The sequence below is a fragment of the Ornithorhynchus anatinus genome, chromosome 2 (genome assembly GCF_004115215.2).
Source record: "Ornithorhynchus anatinus isolate Pmale09 chromosome 2, mOrnAna1.pri.v4, whole genome shotgun sequence".
In the NCBI taxonomy this organism is placed as follows: domain Eukaryota; kingdom Metazoa; phylum Chordata; class Mammalia; order Monotremata; family Ornithorhynchidae; genus Ornithorhynchus; species Ornithorhynchus anatinus.
The window spans coordinates 25,111,922-25,125,428 of record NC_041729.1 but is presented as its reverse complement, the minus strand read 5'-3'; the positions used below and the strand labels follow the sequence as shown (position 1 = coordinate 25,125,428).

The 13,507-nt window shown below is 50.2% G+C and overlaps 2 protein-coding genes across 4 annotated transcripts in view; one reads left to right on the top strand and one right to left on the bottom strand.

Moving 5' to 3' along the window:
- The window catches only part of LOC100079295 (GRB2 related adaptor protein), a 104,785-nt gene extending 98,132 nt beyond the window's left edge, over positions 1–6,653 (top strand). The window contains exon 5 of the mRNA XM_029058338.2: positions 5,790–6,653. Coding sequence (XP_028914171.1) covers positions 5,790–5,972 — 183 coding nt within the window. The 3' untranslated portion in view covers positions 5,973–6,653. The remainder of the gene's footprint in view (positions 1–5,789) is intronic.
- Positions 6,654–10,259: 3,606 nt separating this feature from the next.
- The window catches only part of SLC5A10 (solute carrier family 5 member 10), a 144,581-nt gene continuing 141,333 nt past the window's right edge, over positions 10,260–13,507 (bottom strand). For 2 of the 3 annotated variants that reach the window (XM_029056952.2, XM_029056944.2), the window contains 2 exons: positions 12,823–12,928; positions 10,260–11,242 (listed from right to left, as the gene is read on the bottom strand). In XM_029056952.2, the coding sequence (XP_028912785.1) occupies positions 11,061–11,242; positions 12,823–12,928 (288 nt within the window). In that variant the 3' untranslated portion in view covers positions 10,260–11,060. Of the gene's footprint in view, positions 11,243–12,697; positions 12,737–12,822; positions 12,929–13,507 lie in introns of those variants that run through there. The other variant, XM_039910692.1, reaches the window with a different exon arrangement.

Genomic DNA, 13,507 nt, shown 5'->3' with positions numbered 1-13,507 from the left:
TCTAAGCGCTGGGGTAGATACAGGGGAATGAGGTTGTCCCACGTGAGGCTCACAGTCTTCATCCCCATTTTACAGATGAGGGAACTGAGGCACAGAGAAGTGAAGTGACTTGCCCACAGTCACACAGCTGACAAGGGGCAGAGTAGGGAAATATATATATATATACATGGCAGACCATCACTCTCTCCTTCTTCAGAGCCTTATTAAAATCACATCTCCTCCAAGAGGCCTTCCCAGGCTACACCCTCATTTCTCTTACTCCCGTTCCCTTCTGCGTCGCCTATGCATTTGGATCTGTGACATTTAGCCACTTGATCCTCACTCCCCCCCTCAGCTCCACGACACTTATGTACACGTCTGGAATTTATGTACACTCCCTCGCTCTCCTGTACGTTTGTTCACTTCCTTTATTTTTTGACCACACTCATGGTAAAAATGTTTTTGCTTGCCTTCCCTGTTAGAGTTGAAATTTCTTGCTGGCAGAGAATGTGTTTCTTCATGACTCGGTACTTCCCGAGCACCTAGTACCATGCAGCACACCATTCGTTTATTCAATCATATTTACTGAGCGCTTACTGTGTGCAGAGCACTGTACTAAGCGCTTGGAAAGTACAATTCGGCAACAAATAGAGACATTCCCTACCCAACGACGGGCTCGCAGTCAAGAAAGGGGGAGACAGACAACCAAACAAAACAAGTACACACCAAGAGGCATTCCGCAAATGTTGCTGTTACTAGCACCACTCCCCCCCACCCTTTTCACTTTCTCTGTCTCATTCAACAGCATTTATTGAGCGCTTACTATGTGCAGAGCACTGTACTAAGTGCTTGGAATGGACAATTTGGCAACAGATAGAGATAATCCCTGCCCAGTGACGGGCTCACAGTCTAAACTCCTCCTCCTTCCACTTCTTTCATCCTGTTTTCCTCTCCCCTTTCTCATCTCTACTAACAGCAACACGGCTTAATGGATAGAGCACGGGTCTGGGAGGCAGAAGGACCTGGGTTCTAATTCTGGCTCTGCTGCTTGGCTGCTGCGTGATCTTGGACAAGTCACTCCATTTCTCTGTGCCTTAATTACTTCATCTGTAAAATGAGGATTAAGACTGTGAGCCCCATTTGGAACAGGGACTGTGTCTGACCTGATTAGCTTAGGTCTACCCAGCGCTTAGTACAGAGTGTGGCACATAGTACATGCTTAACAAATACCATAAAAAGAAAGTCAGCTGCCAGGATGAAGCAGCCACAATCATCACACTGGGCCATGCTCTGTCTGATATAATGACACCACTAGTCTTGCGGGAGGCCATAAATCGTATAGCTGTTTGTTCGCCAACTGCTCAAATGTTTTATTTTCTTTGGCTTTTTGTCAACAAACAAAAACGGTGTCTGACCTCTGGCATAGAGGAATGTCAGCAGCGTGGCTCAGTGGAAAGAGCCCGGGCTTGGGAGTCAGAGGTCATGGGTTTGATTCCCAGCTCTGCCACTTGTCAGCTCTGTGACTCTGGGCAAGTCACTTCACTTCTCTGTGCCTCAGTTCCCTCATCTGTAAAATGGGGATTAAGCCTCACGTGGGACAACCTGATGACCCTGTATCTACCCCAGCATTTAGAACAGTGCTCTGCACATAGTGAGCGCTTAACAAATACCAACATTATTAATATTAATGCCCCGATTGCTGCTCATCTGGGGCTACTGTACCTAGGCAACCACTCGAGTACCCGGACCCGCTTCCCGAGGCTCTTTTCCTAGTTACCTTCCTTTCTCTGGTCCATCGCAACATCATCCCGGGCCTCAGGCCCGGGTAAGGCCAGAGGGGCATCTGCCCACTTTGAGGTCAGAGCAGAGAGGACTGAGGGACTCTGGCTTCCACTTCCTGCTTCTGAGATTTAATAATCATAACTCTTATCATCATCATTATAATTATGGTACTTGTCAAGTGCTTTCTACGTGCCAAGCACTGCTCTAAGCGCTGGGGTAGGTACAAGTTAATCAGGTTGGACGCAGTCGCTGTCCCACATGGGGCTCATATTATATTTGTTAAGCACTTACTATGTGCCAAGCACTGTTCATACTCTTAATCCCCTTTTACAGATGAGTTAACTGAGGCCCAGAGAAGCTATGTGACTTGCCCAAGGTCACATGGGAGATATGTGGTGGAGACAGGATTAGGACCCGGGTTCTTCTGACTCCCAGGCTCTAGCCACTAACCCACACTACCCCCATCGCCCTTTCCATGACCCTTCCCAACAAGTCCCTCCTGTCTTCTGGGCACATCCTCCCGAAGGGAAAGTCAGCTGAGGCCCGGGTGGTCCAGGAGTCCAGCTATCCCCCGGCTGTCTCCCAGAGCTCATATTTTATAATATAATATAATAGCAATTAGCTCTGTTTCACTGAAAATTAGTGAGAAGTGGTCACTGTGGCCAAGCCCTGGGTGAGGAGAGCATCATAGGGAGAGCAAGGCTCTCGCCCTCAGCCCCTGAGCACTCACCCACTGACCGGGAGAGGCTGTGGGGCACGGGGGAGACAGCCCCTTCCTCTTGGCTTTTCTGATATTTGTTAAAGGCTAACTGTGTGTGTCAGCCTCTGTATTGAACACTAGGGTAGATACAAGATAATCAGGTTGGACACAGTCCTAAATTGGAGGGAGGAGGATTTAATCCCAAGGAGGATTTAAACCTCATTTTACAGATGAGTTAACCGAGGCACAGAGAAGCTAAGCGATTTGCCCAAAGTCACATAGCAGACAAGTGACGGAGCCAGGATTAGATGGAGACTGACTCCCAGGCCTGTGGTCTTTCCACTAAGCCAGGCTTCTTTCTATTGCATCCGACCCCCAACAGGGGGGCAACTGTGACCAAAATTACCCCCAGTGGAGCCTGAATCTTACTCTCCCCGCCAACAGGCCTGTGGTAGAGTTAAAGACCGTCAGCTTGAGCTGGAGAGCCAAGAGGGATGGGGGCGAAGGGGGAGAAAGGACAAAGTTTTGGCATAAGTGTCCGGCGTACAGGACCCAATGACTCTCAGTTGGGTGTAGGAGGAGAATTTTCTTTGCCCTTCCTGGGCAGGTCTCAGGCCCACATGAGATTCTTTCCAGGGTTCTCATCCCCGTCTCTATATTGAGAAGCTAATCCCAGCTCCGCCATGTGTCGGCTGGGCGACCTTGGGCCAGTCACTCTATTTCTCTGTGCCTCAGTTACCTCATCTGGAAAATGGGGATGAAGACTGTGACAGGGACTGGGTCTGACCTGATTAGCTTGCATCTACCCCCTGTTCAGTACGGTGCCTGCCACACTGTAAGCGCTTAACAAATGCCATACAAAAATAAACCAAAAATAAAATGGTCACCACCATGACAGCAGTTCTGCCCCAAAACTCCGTCAGAGCGGGACAGACTAAGGGAGGGGGTCTGGAAGGTCGATGAACATTTTCCCCTGGCCCGCTCCTCGAAAAGGGAGCCACCACATCTACAGAACCCTCAAAATACACACACGTGCCCAAGAGCCCCAGATGCTCTTTAATAATAATAATAATTGTGGTATTTATTAAATCCTTACTATGTACCAGGCACTGAACTAAACGCTGGGATAGATAGAAGATTATCAGGTTGGACACAGTCTATGTCCCACATGGGGCTCACAACTTTAATCCTCATTTTACAGATGAGGTAACTGAGGCCCAGAGAAGCGAACTGACCTGCCAAGGTCCCACAACAGACACGCGGTGGAGTCAGCATTTGAACCCACGGCCTTCGGACTCCCAGGCCCATGCTGCTCTACTGGGCTCAGAGCACACGAGAGTGGTCCGCAGTGGGGGCTGGAGAAGGGAAACGGAATGACAAAAGTCCCGGGACAAATCCCACAGAGGAGGCGGGGAGGCAGACGGACGGACAGACACAGAGTGGGGCAGCGGGAGAGAAGAAGTTAAACCGCTGTGGCTGTTTGCGCGGACCTCTTCCTTCCCCCGCTCCCCCCCGAAGCCCCAACCAGCCACGATTACAGCAGACAGCTGCTGTTACTTCACTTCTTTTCTCTTGCTACTCCACTTCAGGTTGAGGCTCCACCTGTTTCTCTCTCCCCCGCCCCCCACTCTCTCTGACATTTCTTTTCTACGGTATTTGTTAAACACTTAGTATGTACCAGACATTGTACTAAGCCCTAGGGTAGATACAAGCTAATTAGATTGCAAACTCATTGGGGCGAGGAACGCGTCTACTGATTCCGTTGCACTGTACTCTCCCAAGCATATAGTACAGTGCTCTGGACATAGCAAGTGCTCAGTAAACATCACTGATTGATGAGGTTGGACACAGTCTGCGTCCCACCTTTTAATCCCCATTTTACAGGTGAAGCACTGAGGCAACAGAGAAATAAAGTGACCTGCCCAAGATCACATCGCAGACATGAGGTCGAGAGGGATTAAAACGCAGGTCCTCTGAGCCCCAGACCTGTGCTCTTTCCACTAGCCTTTGCTGTTTCTCACATTTCTGCCTAGCGTGGCTCAGTGGAAAGAGCCCGGGCTTGGGATTCAGAGGTCACGGGTTCGAATCCCAGCTCTGCCCCTTGTCAGCTGTGTGACTGTGGGCAAGTCACTTCACTTCTCGGGGGCCTCAGTTCCCTCATCTGGAAAATGGGGATGAAGACTGTGAGCCTCATGTGGGGCAACCTGATGACCCTGTATCTCCCCCAGAGCTTAGAACAGTGCTCTGTGCATAGTAAGCGCTTAGCAAATACCAACATTATTAGAGAAGCAGCATGGCTCAGTGGAAAGAACCCAGGCTTGGGAGTCAGAGGTCATGGGTTCAAATTCCAGCTCTGCCACTTGTCAACTGAGTGACTGTGGGCAAGTCACTTAACTTCGCTGTGCCTCAGTTACCTCATCTGTAAAATGGGGATTAAGACCCTGAGCCTCCCGTGGGACAACTTGATTACCCTGTATCTACCCCAGTTGCTTAGAACAGTGCTGTGCACATAGTAAGTGCTTAACAAATACCAACATTATTATTATCAGAAACATGGCCCTTCCTGACGGCTTGACATACAAGGCCCACAAGGTCACAAACTGATTTGCGGTCCACATGTCAGTTACAGAGGTGACAACAAGCTGGTGACAACATTCCCCTCCTTCACCTCCCCTCAGCTAAGCCCCCTTTCCCCCCACTCCTCCCCCCCTTCCCCCTCCCTTCCCCTCGGCACTGTGCTCATTTGTATATATTTTTATTACCCTATTTATTTTAATAAGGTGTACATCCCCTCGATTCTATTTATCGTGATGATGTTGTCTTGTTTTTGTCCGTCTGTCTCCCCCGATTAGACTGTGAGCCCATCACTGGGCAGGGATGCTCTCTATCTGTTGCCGAATTGTACATTCCAAGCACTTAGTACAGTGCTCCGCACATAGTAAGTGCTCAATAAATACTATTGAATGAATGGGGAGCTTGAAATGATGGGAGGGCTATGGGAAGGCTGCATAAAAAAGGCCTGTAGCACCTTCACTAGGAAGAACTACTGTGGTAGCTAGTCTAGACCGTAAACTCCTTGTGGGAAGGGGGAGTGCTTATCAGCGCTATTGTGTTGTACTCCCCCAGGGGTTTACTACAGTGCTCCGCACATTTAAGCACTCAACGAAAACCATTGATTGACTGATCAGGTCAAGCCGGAGTTGGCCAGGAATCTATCCCTGTAAGGGAGAGTTCTCCATGTTTTCTTGGAGCTCCCTAAGGCTTAGGGGAAATGACCCGGGCATTCTCCAACCCCTTCTGATCCTCTCCTTCCGTTTCCTCCCACCAGCCGAAAGCCAAGTACGTCCAGGCTCAGTTTGACTTCTCCGCCCAGGACCCTTCCCAGCTGAACTTCTACCGGGGCGACATCATAGAGGTGCTGGACCGCTCCGACCCAAACTGGTGGAAGGGGAAACTCTGCAGCCGCATCGGCTTCTTCCCGCGAAACTACGTCCAGCCCGTCCACATGTGACCGGCCCCGGCGGCTCGGGACCCCGGCTCCCCGGGGCTGGGAGTCCCGTGGGAATCCTGAGAAGTCACCCCCGGCGTGAGACGCGGGACCTTTCTGGTTTCCTGCCGTGGAAGGCGGGGGATGTGCTCTGGAGGTATCCCGGGTTCACCGGGAACTGTCTCACTCTGTGATCAGCTTCTCCCTCCCTCCATTTCCAGAGGGGGCCTGGGCCTCGATGCAGCTTGGATGCTTACGTGGACTCTGCGGGGGAAGTCAGGACTGTCTGATTCCCTCTGCTTTTCCAAATGGCCAGATTCCCTCGGTCTGGGAGGGGCCAGAGACGCCACTGAGGGACCGCGGTACACATCTCCCGCCGGTCCTGCCGCCACCGCCATCCCTGGGGGAATAACTCTCCTGCTGATCGGGTCCGACCTCGGGCTCCGGCTCCGCCTCGGGATCTCTATCAGCCGTGACATTTGTTCCCCACCTCGATCTGAGGTTCCCCCGGACCCTCTGTGTTTGTTGTGTGGCTTCCCCTGCAGAAACCGAGAGAGGCTGTGGAAACCAGACGTACCCATCGATACGCTGCATTCTGACGCAACGGCCCACGGCCCTCTGCAAAGGCAGGAGGCAAGTCTTGTTAACCTAAAAGCCAAATGCCTGAGAAGGGGTGGTGTGGAATAAAAAGACTCCCACAAGACACGCTGGCTAGCTTCACCTGTTCCTTCCACCAGCACCTTAATTTACTCCCTGAAATTGCCCAAGCGTCTCTTTGTCATGACCTAACATTCCAAGAGTGACCCACCTATCAGGAACCCCCTGAAATGTGATGAGGATGATGATCGTAATTGTTAAGCACCAGGGTGGATCCAAGGTAAACAGTTTGGACACAGTCCTTATCCCACTAGGGGCTCACAGTCTTAATCCCCATTCTACAGTTGAGGGAACTGAGGCCCAGAGAAGTGAAGTGACTCTCCCAAGATCACATAGCAGACAAGTGGAGGAGCCAGAAACCAGGTTCTTCTGACTCCCGGGCCCCTGCTCTACCTACAAGGCCAGGCTGCAGTGAGCTCTTAGTTCGAGGCTATTTTAAATGGGCCCCCTCCCCAGTCAGTCAGCCAATCATATTTATCGAGCACTATGTGCAGAGCACTGTATTAAGCACTTGGAAGAGCATAACCGGCATCTTCCCTGCCCACACCGAGCTTACAGTCTAGAAGGGGGAGAGAGAGACATTAAAAGAAATAAAATTCCAGATACATATGTGCTGTGGGGCTGGGAGGGTGGGGGATGAATAAAGGGAACAACTCAGGGCAACACAGAAGGGAGTGGGAGAAGAGGAAAGGAGGGTTTAATTAGGGAAGGGCTCTTGGAGGAAATGTGCCTTCAATAAGGCTGTGAATGTGGAGCGTAACTGTCTGTCAGATATGAGGAGGGAGGGCGTTCCAGGTCAGAGGCAGGACTTGGGCGCGAGGTCAATGGCGTCCCAGAGCCCTGATATGGATTCTGATTCAATGCATGCTGCCTTCTGTAGTCCCAAATTTAGGACCATTTGGCTAGGAATTGAGACATTCTGCCCACCCCAGGTTTCCCAAAGGAGAGGCTGAGGCCCACTCTGCTGCCTTTCTTTTCGGGGTGGCAGACGGTAAGAGAATTCTCTGAAATCTTCAGAGCTTGTCGCTAACCTGAGGAAAGAGTAGTCAGGATGGCCCTGGCCAGAGAAGCCCCCAAGGATCTGAAATTAGGCCTCTGCCCTTGCTCCTAATTCAACATAGTTGTCCCAGCTCACGGAGCCTGGGAGAAAACATTATTCATTAGGAGCGTCCTGGGTCCCTACTGAACATTAGATAAAGCCTAAGGCTCAAATCCCAGTGCTAAATTTCTTGTTCACCCTTGTGGAGCGAGAAGCAACATGGCCTAGTGGAAATAGCATGGACCTGGAAACCAGAGGACCTGGGTTCTAATGCCAGTTCCGCCTCTTGCCCATTGGGTGAGTTTGGGAAATTTACTTCTCTGGGCCTCAGGTCCCTCATCTGTAAAATGGGAATTAGATCTTCCTCCCTCTAACTTAGACTGTGAGTCCCTTGTCGGACAGGACTATGTACAACCTGATTATCTTGTATCTACACTAGTGTTTAGAACAGTGCCGGACACAAAGTAAGTGATTAAAAATACCATTTTAAAAAGGGACAATTGGCAGGAAAAAAAAGAGTGGTCTCTCTTGGGCTCGGCCCAGTGCTGGGACAAAACACCTCTCCCTCTGTGGGTGTGAAGCCTTGGGTTCCAGAGGAAGCTTTGTCTTCAGCTTCAAAGTCGTAACTCCCAGAACTGTGTCGTCCTGACCCCCCACGGGGCTTTAATAGCAATAATGATTGCATTTATTACGATCTTATTGTATATCGAGCATCGTGCCAAATACCGAAGTAGATTCAGGCTTGTCAGACCAGCTACAGTCCTGAAACCACACAAGTTTTACCAACTGAAAAGTAGGGACACAGGTATTCTATCCCCATTTTAGAGTTGACAAAATTAACAAAGTTAAGTGACTTGCCAAAAGTCACACAGCAGGCAAATGAGAGCTGGGATCAGAACCCAAGTCTCCCGGTCTTGGGATCTTTCCACTAGGCCATGCTGGCTGGATTAGAATCCAGCTCCTTCTGACTTCCAGGCCTTGCTCTAACCACCATACCATACTGCTTCTTCTCAGGGTGGGAAGTATGATCTGCTACCCTGCCCACCATCTGGGATCTGGAGGAAACAAATGATGCTTAATAAGAAGCCAGCCAGAAGTTTGGTGGCCCAGGCCAACAGTCTCCAAGCCCATAAACTAAACCAAAAAAACACAACTCAGAGGGACAATAAACCATTTTATGCTTCATTAAAATCAGATTCAGGGGAACTTTTGAAACTTAAGCTCACTGCGGGCAGGGAATGTGTCAACCGACTCTGATGTATTGTATTCTCCTAAGCGCTTAGTACCGTGCTCTGCACAAAGTAAGCGCATAATAAATATCATTGTTGATGATGAATTGGCTACCCTCATTTGTCTTACACCCAGCTTGGCCTTTCCAGCTTACGCAGGTTATCTGTCAGCTCATAGAAAATACGCTCCCAGTTAGACACCAGCATTGAGCCCACCCAGCAGCTCAACCATGTAAGTCCCCTAGGAGAGACTTGGTTCCACTTTCCTCAAGGTTCGACCCCTAAGGGTAAAAAAGAGTTGTTCTGTTCCCTGACCCTCAAGCCTGTGCCAGTTGGAGTTGGAAGAGAGAAGAATTCAGAAACCAAAGCTCAAAGGGACATCTCAGATTCAGGTGGCGGGGCACCGGAGCTGCAATTTAAGATCCCGTATAGGGTCTGCAACGCTCCAGATGAGGGGATTCGGGGATGACAACATGCTAGAAGTGACCCACTGTGATGGTCATTCAAACTAGCCCCACATACAGAAATGGGAGGTGGGGGGAAACCTCAGAGGTTGCTTGAACAGGTATAAATTCCCTCCCCAAAAGCAAGCTAATCGACTTAAGAGCCAGGAACTCTGCTGAGGGTGCCAATCACAGGGGAGTAGGGGAATCAGTTCATCAATCGATGGTATTGAGCATTTACAATGTGCAGAACACTATACTAAATCCCTGGGGGAGTACAATACAGCACATGTAGCTGACACATTCCCTGCCCATAAGGAGCTTACAGGCTAGACGGAAGAGAGCAGAGAGCTCGGTAATTAGGGAGAAGGCCCTCCGCCATTTTAAGTGAGACGGGTTGGAGGGATCCTGAGGAGAAAAGGTTCTCCAGGTTTCAGGTCAAGAGGGTCATATCCACACTCGGAGAGTGATGATGATGTTGGTATTTGTTAAGCGCTTACTATGTGCAGAGCACTGTTCTAAGCGCTGGGGTAGACATAGGGGAATCAGGTTGTCCCACGTGAGGCTCACAGTCTTAATCCCCATTTTGCAGATGAGGTAACTGAGGCCCAGAGAAGTGAAGTGACTCGCCCACAGTCACAGCTGGCAAGTGGCAGAGCTGGGATTCGAACTCATGACCTCTGACTCCAAAGCCCGTGCTCTTTCCACTGAGCCACGCTGCTTCTCTAAGAGGTTCCCACCCCACTGTGGCAGAAATATCGCAGTTTCACCCTGGCATATGAAGATCTCCCAGGGAAGGACCTGCAGGGGGTGAACCCGAAATCCGGGATTCCCCGAGAGAGGCTGAGTGGAATTTGGACCAAGGGGCTATCAGCACCAGGATGCTCGTGGGAAACCAAAAGGGGTCATGGGTGGGGAACACGGGAAAGGAAAGAGAAAGGTGTTTGGGGACTGTTCTTTTATTTTTGTTACCTGATAGGATTTTAATGAATCAATTTTTCTGTTAAAATCTCCAGTCGGAACTCCAACCTCCATGTCAGCAGGTGGACAGGCTTAGATGGCCCCAGAGCTGGAGGAGCGTGTTCCCCCAGGAGGCTGGGGGAGATTCTTCAGGTGGGGGCAGGATGGCTGAGGGGCTGGGTTGGGCAGGGGTGGGGAGGGGAGAAACGGCTGACTGGGTAGGGGGAATAACGGCTAATCAGGGAAGGGGATCGCCTGGCTATAGAGGGAGAGGAGGAGGAGGACGACGACGACAACGCCTGGCCAGGGATGGGGAGGAAGGTCAGCTAATTCCCAAATGACCTCCCGTCTTGTTCAGGGTGCTTAGCTAAGAGCCGATGGGTGGGGGTAGCATCTTAAGGAGTGGAGGATTGGTGGAGGTCCCCAAGTCTCTCCAGTTCTTGACAGAGGAACATCAGAGGGCATCAAGACTTGGAGGGTGCTGCCAAGGTGTCGAGCCCACCATCTACAGGGGTTCTGGGAGCTACTTCAGCCCGGAGGAAGGATGTGGAGGCCTCTCCGGTGCCCCACACCCAAGACCAGCTTAAAGCCGGGCAGCCAGACGTGATTCCTGAGAGAACCAGGGGGTCGCGGGTTGCATGCCATCGGGGCGAGTTAATGCGAGACATCCCCGTGTTCTAAATACGCTGCCGTGGAAAGGAGTACCTGGCCGAACCAAGTCTCTCACGCCCCTTCTCGCTCCCCTCCTCTCCCATTCCCAACAGCGCTCTCAGAATAAACACCATCAGGCAAAGTAGGCGTAGAAGAAGACGTTGACGCACAGCAGCAGGAGGGCGCTGAGGTTGCAGACCCGGGCCCAGAAGGCGGATTCGGAGGCGGGGCTCCAGCGGTTGGGTGGGGAGAGGTCTCCGCTCCCTGCTTGAACCATGGGGGCTGGGCTCCTCAGGGGACCACCACCCTCAGCACCTGGCACCGGAGAGAGGGAACCGTTGACAGGGGCAGCCGTGGGTGTGGATACAGTCAACCCACCTCCTTGTGGGCAAGGATCCCGTCTACTAACTCTATTGTATTGTACCTTCTCACACGCTTAGCACAGTGCTCTGCCCACAGTAAGCACTCAACACGTACCTTTGATTGCCTGAGGGGCTCCTTGTGGGCAGGAATCAGGTGTCCTACCTTTATTATGCTCACCCAAGTGCTTAGTACACTGATGATGATTGAGGTAAGTTCTGTGCCAAGCACTGTACTAAGCACTGGGGTAGATACAAAATAAACACTGTACTAAATACAAGATAAACAGGTCCACGTGGGGCTCGGAGTCTAAGTAGGAACAGGTTTGAAACCCTTCTTTGCAGCTGAGGGAACGGAGGCATAGGGATGTTAAATGACATGCCCAAGGACACACGGCAGGTAAGCAGTGGAGTCAGGATGAGAACCCAGGTCCTCTGACTCCCAGGCGTGTGCTCTTTCCACTAGACCATGCTGCTTCTCAAACGGAGCTCTGTACACAGTAGCTGATTAATAAATAACAGTGATCAAACTGCTGGTCATTAATCCCTCAACAGAGGGATTGAAGGACACTCACTGAAGCCTGAAAGTGGCAAAACCCTCCTCCTCCTCCCTGCCCCTACCCCCAAAAAATACTACTAAACAATCTGTGGTGTTGTCCACACAACAGATGGTAAGCCTAGGGAACTGATAACCCCAAGGAGGAATTTACCCATCTCAAGAACCATTTTATTCATTCGGGACAGAGAAGTCCATTAGAGAAACAGCGTGGCCTAGTAGAAAGAGCACGGACCTGGGACTCATAGGACCTGGGTTCTAATCCCCTCTTCGCTACTTGCCTGCTGTGTGACGTTGAGCAAGTCACTTAACGTCTTTGTGCCTCAGGTTCTTCAAGAGTAGAATGGGAATTAAATACTTGCTCTCCCTCCTACTTAGCCTGTAAGGGGACAAGAACTATGTCTCATTTGATAATATTATATCTACCCCAGCGCTTGGCACAAAGTAAGTACTTAAATACCACAATTATAAGGGATTATCAGAGCAGAAAAGTTAAGCACACTGGAAGGGGCATCCTCAGTTGTATTTAATCGATTGCTTTCTGTTTGCAGAGCACTGGACTAAACTCTTGGGTCACCACAGTATAACAGAGCCGATAGACACGTTCCCTGCCCATAACAGACTAGGTGGGGAAACAGACATTAATATAAATTAATTATGGATCTGTACATGAGTGCTAGGGGGCTGAGGGAGGGGTGAATCAAGGATACAAATCCAAGTTCAAAGGAAATCCAGAAGGGCAAGGGCATGGGGGAAACGAGGGCTTAGTAGGAGGCCTCTTGGAGATGTGCTGCTTGTATCCACCTCAGCTCTTCGTGCAGTGCCCAGCACATAGTGGGAACTTAACAAATACTATCACAGTAATAATAAGGCTTGGAAGATGAGGCTAGAATCCTGTCAAGAGAACCACGTCAGAGTCATAGTCATCACCGCGGCCTGCTCCGACCCCCTCCTTAGAGACACAACCCCCGCCTCCTTACCATCTGTTGTTCTCCTGGTTGAGGTGTTTTCCAAGATTCCATTAGGCACGGAGATGGCTCCGGGAGGGCAGTGCCCAGAGAGAGTCCACCAGGTGAGATTTTTGATCTGTGGGTCAGAAAGGCAGACTTAAGGTCACAGTCGCTGAGCGAGGGGAGATGATTTGAAGTGGGAGAAGGTGGACAGGGCTACAGCTGGGAGAAGGATCCACCACCATCCTTATAACCTCAGCAGAATGTGCTGTGGGAGGAGCCCTTGATTCTACACCTGCATCTAATTCAGGGGCTTCTGTCCTGCTGGGTTGGCAGAGGGGTAGTATTTGTTAGACCAATGTAAACAAGGTTACAGCCAGAAACTTCCGATACTTATATTATTTCCCAAGTATATATATTATTTCCTAAGCACCCAGAATGTGTAGGTATATAAATATGTATAAGCAATTGGGAGAGGACAATACAGCAGAATTAGCTGACACGTTCCCTGACATTAAGGAGCTTCCAGTCTAGAGGAAAGAGAGCAGGGGACGAGTCTATTAGGGAGAAGAAGACACCGTATCTATAGATTTGTGTATATACCTATATACATACATGATTACAAAAGGTTAACATGTCATTAAACTCTCATAGTAATGGCAATGCTGTACTGGATAATAATAATAATAATAATAATAATAATGATGATGGCATT